Source organism: Myotis yumanensis, unplaced genomic scaffold (genome assembly GCF_028538775.1).
Source record: "Myotis yumanensis isolate MYYU_CA2020_CCGP unplaced genomic scaffold, mMyoYum1.0.hap1 SCAF_3, whole genome shotgun sequence".
NCBI lineage: Eukaryota > Metazoa > Chordata > Mammalia > Chiroptera > Vespertilionidae > Myotis > Myotis yumanensis.
This window is the reverse complement of record NW_027223754.1, coordinates 159014295-159023042: the sequence shown is the minus strand read 5'-3', so window position 1 is coordinate 159023042 and position 8748 is coordinate 159014295. Positions and strand designations below refer to the sequence as shown.

At 57.5% G+C, this 8748-nt stretch overlaps 2 protein-coding genes across 3 annotated transcripts; both read left to right on the top strand.

Moving 5' to 3' along the window:
* Positions 1 to 823: 823 nt before the first annotated feature.
* Positions 824 to 4915, top strand: MYL6B (myosin light chain 6B). The gene is made up of 8 exons (XM_070407664.1): positions 824 to 919; positions 2194 to 2416; positions 3128 to 3155; positions 3362 to 3505; positions 3735 to 3908; positions 4418 to 4495; positions 4643 to 4680; positions 4814 to 4915. The coding sequence occupies exons 1-7, from the start codon at positions 837 to 839 to the stop codon at positions 4669 to 4671; spliced, it is 759 nt and encodes a 252-aa protein (XP_070263765.1). The 5' UTR covers positions 824 to 836; the 3' UTR covers positions 4672 to 4680; positions 4814 to 4915.
* A 285-nt stretch (positions 4916 to 5200) lies between these two features.
* On the top strand, positions 5201 to 8272 carry MYL6 (myosin light chain 6). 2 transcript variants are annotated; one of them, XM_070410019.1, is made up of 7 exons: positions 5201 to 5278; positions 5520 to 5547; positions 6328 to 6471; positions 6697 to 6870; positions 6968 to 7045; positions 7335 to 7379; positions 8078 to 8272. In XM_070410019.1, the coding sequence occupies exons 1-6, from the start codon at positions 5276 to 5278 to the stop codon at positions 7361 to 7363; spliced, it is 456 nt and encodes a 151-aa protein (XP_070266120.1). In that variant the 5' UTR covers positions 5201 to 5275; the 3' UTR covers positions 7364 to 7379; positions 8078 to 8272. The 2 variants fall into 2 exon arrangements, with proteins under 2 accessions (XP_070266120.1, XP_070266119.1); XM_070410018.1 differs by lacking the exon at positions 7335 to 7379.
* The last annotated feature ends 476 nt before the right edge of the window (positions 8273 to 8748 follow it).

Here is an 8748-nt window from a genome sequence, read left to right as displayed (position 1 = left end):
GCTCTACTGATAAGCTACAAGGAAGTGACTGAAGGAGATTATCCTACCCAGTAAAGGTTATGTCCTCCCAGTCCCGCTGCTTGCCTTCCCTGGGACTGCCCTGTGTCGGTGGGTCTCCAGGGGTATAGGCTTTGGTGCTTTCCCTGGTGGGCAGACCCCTGGGGATGCGGGCCCAACAAGTCCCAAATTTATTGCCAACAGTCTTAGTCCAAGTTCTTATAAGTCGTACATGGTATTTCTGTAACACTAGGGGGTTTTACTGATTTATTCTCTTCCTTAGTCCTGTTAATCCCTAACTACAGGGAAAAATCCCCACCTGGGGAAACAACCTTTCTCAGGGAGGTGGTTCTGGTTGTAACACATAGCGCTAAGAGGGGGAAGCAAACATATTAAGAACAGTATGTCATATACGCCAGGTCCCTTGAAACATAAGCTGTGCAGATGTTTCTTCCCTGCAGCGACTGTGTCAAGCAGCAAGGATGGACCGGCCTCTGGCAGGCTCTGTTCCCTGTACTAAATGGTAGGTGGAAGCTAAAGAGCCCGCACCACTCTCGCCAGGGCTTCCTACAAGCTCCCCTCCCGCCTGCCGCCCATGCCACGCGGAGGACTCTGCGCTGAGCCAGGGGCGCATCCTGAGGGCCCCCCACGGTGTTAGGTCAGGGGTGAGGACTGCCAATTGCTCACTGCCTTTCAGTTCCCGGACAGAAATCTCGCCTGAAAGGACTTGAGTCACTCACCGCAGCCTCCGGCCGGAAGTCACCTCCCCAGCGTCCTTTTCGAGCCGCAGAGCCGCGGCTCCGGGAGCCCGCGGGCGCGCGCGGACTACAACTCCCGACATGCTCGGGGGCCGCGGAGTTAACCCCTCCCGGGCCGCGGCCGCCTTGCGCCCCGCCTCCGTCCCTCACCTGGATCCTGCAGGGTGAGTTTTGCAGAGCTGGGAAAGGAGCCCCCTTTACTTAAGTCGTGTTTGTGCGTGTGTGTTTGTGTGTAATGTATTCCAGAGAAACGATGCTGATCTTCCTGAAATGGGACAATTTGCAGTAATGAGGTTCAGACGTTTGGGGGCGTTTTTTTTGTGTGTTTTTTTGAGAGTGGAAGACAACAGCTACTCTGTGAACCACAGGGCCTAAATGGAATCACTACTGTCTTCCTCAGAATGCTACCCAAATCCTCCCCTTTCTCCCCAGAGCAAAAGTAGCCAGCAACCCCTCCCCTCTCCCTAAGGCCTCTGACTTGGACCCTTCTCCTGTGCCCCCAGCAAGGCTTGTCATCTGGCACCTGAACCAAGGATTTTGTTATCCCTCCGGTTGGGGCGAGGGAGGACCTCCCACATCCTGTTGGATTAGAGATTTTAGAATTTAGGCCCTTTGTCTCTCTGAGCCCGCCCGTCCCCTCAGGGTGCCACCAGGGAATCCCGCAGATTCGGCAGGCGCCCTACTTTTGTCTGACTTGAATGACTGATGGTTTAAGGGTTTCTTCCTCGGGAGTGTGGGTGGTGGGTGTTAAACTGGTCATTGCCCTCCCCGCCTCGCCCCCCAACTCCATGGCACAGGAGCCAGTGGATGCGGGTCACAGTTTTCTATTACTATCCTTTGTCTATATTGTGCACAGTTCCAGTTCTGGGCTGGGAGGGAGGAGGACAGTAATTACAAGTATTGGGGATTACTAGGCTGTTCGGGGTCAACTGCCCCCCTCCGCCCCCCGCCCCACCCATGGTCAGAGGGGAGTGGTGAGGATGCTTGTTTTTTTTTTTCCACCTTTTCACTGCCCCCAGACTCCACTTTAACTATGTCAGTTCCCCCACCCTTCTGCCTCATCTTTCAAGAGTCTAAAGCTGCTAGAAAAAGGGTTGTGGGCCTGGAATTCCTGGATCCCCTTCTCTGCTTCACCCCTATCTCAGTGTCACTAGCAAGCATCCTGCCCTCCCTGGGAGGTTAATTCCCCCATTCTGGGCAGCCTCTGTTTTTTCTTTTCTTTTCCATGGCCCCCAAAGGGGCCATTGTTCTGGCCAGCCTTTGGGGCAGTGTGGACAGAGGGAGGAGACCTTGGGGCAGGAGTCCTGAACCATGGGAGGCCAGGGGAGTGAGAGCAGGCCGGCAGATCTCTCCTCTATTTCACCCTCCCCACCGCCAACTGGCTCCCGGCCTCTGCTCCCGCCCCTTAACATCCCAGACTCCCTGGCTATTTAAACAGAGATGGGTGCCCCCATCGGCACACTGTCCTTTGGCCACCGGACATCATGCCTCCCAAGAAGGATGTTCCTGTGAAGAAACCAGCGGGACCCCCTATCTCCAAGCCGGCTCCCAAGCCAGCAGCAGGGGCTTCTCCAGCCAAGTCCAAGGCTGAGCAAGCGGCAGCTGCCCCTTCAGGCCCTGAGAAAACTTGGGAGCCCCCCATGGATCTCTCCAAAGTGGTGGTGAGTGCCGGAAAGTGAAGAAAGAATTTGGGGGGGTGGTCCAAGGGTGGAATACAGCCTAGGGAATTAGGAGGTATCTAGAAGGTAGGAATCAGTGCGCACTGAAATGATATTGGGGGCTCCCCTTGATCCATCATTTGGAAGCATCCAGGCTTATGACTCTGCTAGGATCTCTGTTGTTCTCCCCATTAACTTGTAACATGCGTGTGTACGTACACATGTTCACACACACTGACTCCCCTGCTGGAGGCAGGGACTGTGAGATGGGGAACATCTGGGTTCCCAGGACAGTTTCAAGGTGAAGGGAGGGAGCTACTGCCTGTGTTTAGCTCTAAAGGCCATATCTCTGAACCCCAGGAGGGAAGGCTAAAGAGGACAGACTTGTTAGACAATCACAGCTGGGGGCCAGGAGTAAATTTAGCTTTTGTTCAGCCCCCAGTTATGTGAGGGATGCAGGGCTCAGGGCAGTGGAGGGAGGGGAACAGGTGGCATGGGATTAACCCTGTTCCTAGGAAACCCTCCCCCCTGATAATTCCTCCTCTTGGGATTCTCCCAAAGTCCAGATCTGGGAATGGGACTGAGGTGGCTGGGCTCTCAGCCTGGTCCCTGTGAGCCCCTCCCCAGAGGTAGCTGGCAGTTGGTTGGGAGGAGTGATACAGAGGAATTGAATGAGCCCTGTGATCCCTCCTCACCTGCTCTTTTCGTCCACAGATCCAGTTTAACAAGGACCAGCTGGAGGGTGAGGAGACGTTGGTCCCCTGAGCCCACTGTCTAGGCCCAAGCCCCTGGTCAGATTCTCTTTCTATTCCCCTATTCCAGTCCTGACCTTGAGACCTCCCACACTAGACCCCTGTTCTGCCCAGCTCTAACACATAGTTTCTCAACTTCCTCTCTGTCTGGGGGTGATGGGACCCTGGTCAACACTGATATCTCTTTATACTTCAGAGTTCAAGGAGGCCTTTGAGTTGTTTGACCGAGTAGGGGATGGCAAGATCCTGTACAGCCAGTGTGGAGACTTGATGAGGGCCCTGGGCCAGAACCCCACCAACGCCGAGGTCCTCAAGATTCTGGGGAACCCCAAGAGTGATGGTGAGGGGACCACTGGAACAGTGGGGGTTTTCAGTTTGGTGGTGGAACAGAGGAATGTTGGTAAGGTGACAAAAGATGCTGAGGTGGATCTCATGACTTCAAAAACTGTCCACGCAGGGGCAGAGAAGCATCCTGAATGTTGAACAGGAGCAAAGCCTTCATGGGTGGGATGGGAGCTGGGTCCTAGGTGACACCACAGTGACCTCTCCCTCACCTCTTAAACCTTCAGAGCTGAAGTCCCGGCGCGTGGACTTTGAGACTTTCCTGCCCATGCTCCAGGCGGTGTCCAAGAACCGAGACCAAGGCACATATGAAGACTACCTGGAGGGGCTCCGGGTGTTTGACAAAGAAGGGAACGGCAAAGTCATGGGAGCAGAGCTCAGACATGTCCTCACCACCCTGGGTGAGGCTCAGACCAGAACTGTGGGATGGAGAGAAGAGAGTGGACCGAAAAGAAGACTGCCCAGTAGGAGGAGCCAGGGAGGGATTACTGTCCTGTAGGTCATGGGCAGGAGACTGAGAAGGTCAGAGCCCTGGGGGCAGAATCTGACGGGCTTCTTCCTGCAGAGGCTAAAGTGCGAAGGGGCACAGATGCCTCCCAAAGGGCAGGGGAAGGGAAGAGGTGGGAGATTTGAGGTTCCCTTTTGGAAGAGATGCTGGCGCTCTGTGATCTGGTACTCTCTCTTAGTTTCATTGTGGAAGCTTGCACCTGGTGCTAATGCAGGTGAAATGGAAAGCAAGATGCAGGGACACATTCAAGGCGTTACCGTTACATAAGGAGAGGATTCCTTTGGCTTCTCTTGCTGCGGGCAAATCTCCAGGGTGGGAGGAGGGGAGGTACAACACAGAATAGGGTGGCCTGGTTGGGCAGGGAGGGAAGACAGCGGCTAAAACATTGTGTCTGGGGCTCAGGAGAGAAGATGACTGAAGAGGAGGTGGAGACCGTTCTAGCAGGACATGAGGACAGCAATGGCTGCATCAACTATGAAGGTGAGGGGGCCGAGGAGCAGAAGGCACGGGGGGCGGGGGGCGGCAGGAGGCTCCCGGTCTGCGGTGTGAGCACCCTGGGGCCGGGGCTACCCAGAGTCAGACGACCATCCTCCGCCTGCTCTGAAGCCCCTCTCGCTTCCTCCGCAGCCTTCCTGAAGCACATCCTCAGCGTGTGAGCTCTGCAGGTAGGGCCTCCTACTCGCCCGGACAGACTAGTCTCCTTCCGGCCCCTCCGCCTGGGCACCAAAGCTCGGCAGTGCGTTTTCCTGTTCTACGTATGCGTGCTGGGGTTTGGCAACTTTTCACCTTTTTCCACAGATGGCGTGGGGTCGGACACTGGGCCTCCCGCAGGCGGAAGCATGTTCCTACCACTAGGAGGCCACCTATTGTTTCAAAATAAAGAGACGGTTCCTCCCCTGGCCTCCGACTGCTGCTTTCTTCAGGGGTGGGGGTGGGAGGGAGGGAAGCGAGGGCTCTCCTCTCCCCGATCCGTTCTCCTCCGTCTTCCCGCTGCTCCAAAGCGCAGGTTCCTCGCGCCCCTCCCCACACCATCTACAGGCGCGGTCCCCGTGCCCCAGGTGCGGCTCGGGAGAAAAGAGCAGCGGCGGGCCCCGCCCATCTCATGACTAATGTAGCAGGTCATCTGCATAAGCCCAGGCCAGGAATCCTATTGGCTGGGCCCGCTGAGGGTGACGTCATCGGGACGTTCGAAGACTAGGGCTGGGCCGGCAGCCGGAGCCATTACTGCAGGAACGGGTCCCGCAGAGCTCGGCAGCCAAGATGGTGGGGCCCGGGCCTGGGGGGGAGAGCGGGGTTGGGGGCGAGAGGCGGGAAGTTGGGGGCAGGGGCAAAGGGGCCCCGAGGGCCTGGGAGATTGGCGGCAGGGTTCGGAAGTCTGGGGAGTTGTCCTGCTGGGAAGCGAACGAGTCCCCGGCGCGGGGCCGGCGTTGGTGGTTGTGGGGGACGGGGCTGGAAGCTCGGGGTGTGGAGCTCAGCTCTGACCGCCCCCCTCTTCTCCGCGCAGTGCGACTTCACCGAGGACCAGACCGCAGGTAGGCGACGCGCCCCCTGAGGTCGCGCTCGGGGACTCCTCTAGCACCTGACCCCGCCTGTCCTCTCTTCCGCGCCTCCAGGGGCGCCTCCGGGTTCCTCCTCCTGGAGCCTCCATCTTCTGTCTCCCTCTCTTCCTCCCTCTCCTTCCATCCAGATCTGAGCCCCCGCTCTGGGTGAGTGAGGGTGTGGGCATGAGACAGCTTGGCCGCCCGCTGCCTGCTGCGGGGCGGGAGGGGTCTGCGCTGCTGTGCGCCTCCGACCCGTAACCAGCTTCCGCCCCTTCTCTCCTGACAACTCCCCCCTCCCCGCTTGGACTTGTGAGGACTAACACCAGGGACCCGCTCTTCTGTAACAGCGGGGGCCGGGGGGTTGGCGGAGGACACTTTCGCCGAACGGCGAGGTGGGGAGTGGCCCGAGGCTGCCCCGGCCCGGCCGCTGCTCCCGCTTCCTTATAAGGACCGGCCCAGCCGGGGCGGCGGCGCATTCCTGCGGGTCCTGCGGCGGCCGGGCCGCGGGGTGGGGCGTGCGTGTGTGTGTGTGTGTGTGTGTGTGTGTGTGTGTGTGTGTAAATGTGTGGCTACTGCCCGGGGGAGCAGGGCTGTGTCCTTACCTGGGACACCTGAGTCGGGAGTCGCGGACTCTGGGTCCGTCCCTCTTAGGGACTTGGGCGCACAGGGATCATATCGGGTTTCCACGATTAAAGTTGAATGGGAACGGACACCATGAGGGTTTGGTTTAGCCCCCATGTGCCCAGGGCTGATGTGTATCTGGATCCTCAGAGTTCAAGGAGGCCTTCCAGCTGTTTGACCGAACAGGGGATGGCAAGATCCTGTACAGCCAGTGCGGGGACGTGATGCGGGCCCTGGGCCAGAACCCCACCAACGCCGAGGTGCTCAAGGTCCTGGGGAACCCCAAGAGCGATGGTGAGGGTCCTCAGGAACAGCCCCTCAGGGTGGGGGAGGGCCCAGTCCTTCAGCTCAGCGCTCCCTTTGCCTGTGTAGGCCCCAAACTCAAGCAGGTCTTGTCTCGACTAGCAAATCCCATGGGTTTCTTCTGCTTGGAGTGGGAGCGGTCTGTTCGGCTGTGACCCTGTGACCCCCTCGGTTCTGAGGACTTGTGTGACTTTCCTCCTGTCTCCTTTATGGCAGAGATGAATGTGAAGGTGCTGGACTTTGAGCACTTCCTGCCCATGCTGCAGACGGTGGCCAAGAACAAGGACCAGGGCACCTATGAGGACTACGTCGAAGGCCTGAGGGTGTTTGACAAGGAGGGGAACGGCACTGTCATGGGTGCCGAGATCCGGCATGTTCTCGTCACACTGGGTGAGGCCCTACCCCTTCTCCTTGAGCCGAGGGCCACCTGATAGACACTTCACCCACCTGTCACGCAGTTCCCACAATGCTCTCCTTCCCTCTGCAGGTGAGAAGATGACGGAGGAAGAAGTAGAGATGCTGGTCGCAGGGCACGAGGACAGCAATGGTTGTATCAACTATGAAGGTGAGGGACAAACTGGAGGAAGCAGCCATTCGGGGCAGGTCAAGTACAGTTTGGGGCTTTCCCTGTCCCTGGACTTGGGCTCCAAAAAGTGCCAGGCAAGAGGCAGGGCCCTGCCCAGCCCAGGAGCGGGAGGCCAGGGGTGTATGACAGGAAAGGACGGGCCATGTGGTGTGAAGGGTGGGGAAGGAATGGGAAGTAAAATAAATGGAATGTCTATGTCCCCACTGCCTGACCCCTCACCCCATGTGTGTGTCTTGTCTTCACCATTAATGTCTCTTCCTTCCTGCAGCATTTGTGAGGCATATCCTGTCGGGGTGACGGGCCCGTGGGGCGGGTACGGCTCCTCCCAGCCTCCCCTTCTCTAGTTGACCCCTCCAGTGTTTTTCTTCCCCACTTGCTCTCTGGCCCCTGCCCTCCCCCTACTACCATCTGACTTCTGGCATGTTTCTGCATGGAGCTGACTGGGGAGGGGAGGGGTCCTCAAAGAGGAAGACAGCCTGGGGGTGTGGTACCTCCTCTCCTAGAATGGGCTCTGAAGTTTTACTTCTGGGGCCTTAGTGCTGGTGCCTGGGAACCCTGACACCTGTCCCATCTTGCTTTAGGGTGATCCTTTGGCCCTGGAGCAGCGGTGGTTGGCATAGGGGGGTGGGCTGCCTGCCCCATTGTTCTGCTGTAGCTGAACAGTTTTTCCCCTTCCTTCTGCTGGGCAGCTTGGAGGTACCCTAACCCAAAACTCTGTCTTCTCCTCCTGCCAGTGGCTGACAGTAGCTTTAGGTGTAGTTAAGAACTTTTCTGCCTCTGCTGTGTTCTTGCTGCTCAGGTTGGGTGGGAACTAACAGCTGGTGGGAGGGGAGCTGGGGGCCTAGAGAACTGGTCAGACTCAAGGTGACTCCTCTGCAAACTGACCCCAAGGTTGGTTGCGGCAGGCACGTCCGTTCTTATGCCACCTTCGTGGTCTTAATGGTCTCCTGGCCCCTGGTGGTCCCCTCCCCTGGGCCCTGCCCCCTGGTTTACACTCTCTCCTTTCCACAGAGCTCGTCCGAATGGTGTTGAATGGCTGAAGACATTCCCAGTGTGCCCAGAGCCTTGTGCCTTCCCCTGTGTGAGACTGTATTAGCCCTGAAGGCTTCCCAAGTTCTCTTGTCACAGCACTTTTCCCAGTTTGTATCTCTTGGATAATGTTTGCCATCAGCATTCACCAAATAAACTTGTTTTCTGTGCCCTAAATGCAGTTCTGTTTTCCTTCCTGAGCAGGGTGAAGGGAGAGATAGTCCAGGATCAATGGACCAGGGGCTGGGGAAGGGCCTGTAGGAGCCCTTTGCCTCACTGAAGAAATGCTGACCACATTCATTGCTGCTACAAAGGCCACCCCTTGGGGGATGAGGAAAGCCATAAATCTCTAGGACCAAGGCTGGCCAGCCTTGTTCCAGCCCACATCAGGCTGAGTCCTCGCCTAGCACTCTAGTTCCTTAAATCCAACGCTGACCCTCCCCAGCACTGCAGACCTTTGGTGGGGGAATCGTGGAGACTGTTTATTGGAGCTAAAGCTAGGGCACGTGGGCACTGCCAGAGCCTGTCACCCAGCAGGGCTAGGGGCCAATAGCAACAGAAGGAGGTGAGATGCCTGCCTTCTCCCTGCCTAATAAGGGAAGAAATGAAGCCACTACTTCTGAAAGGGTAAATAAACAAAAGCTCCTGGTTGA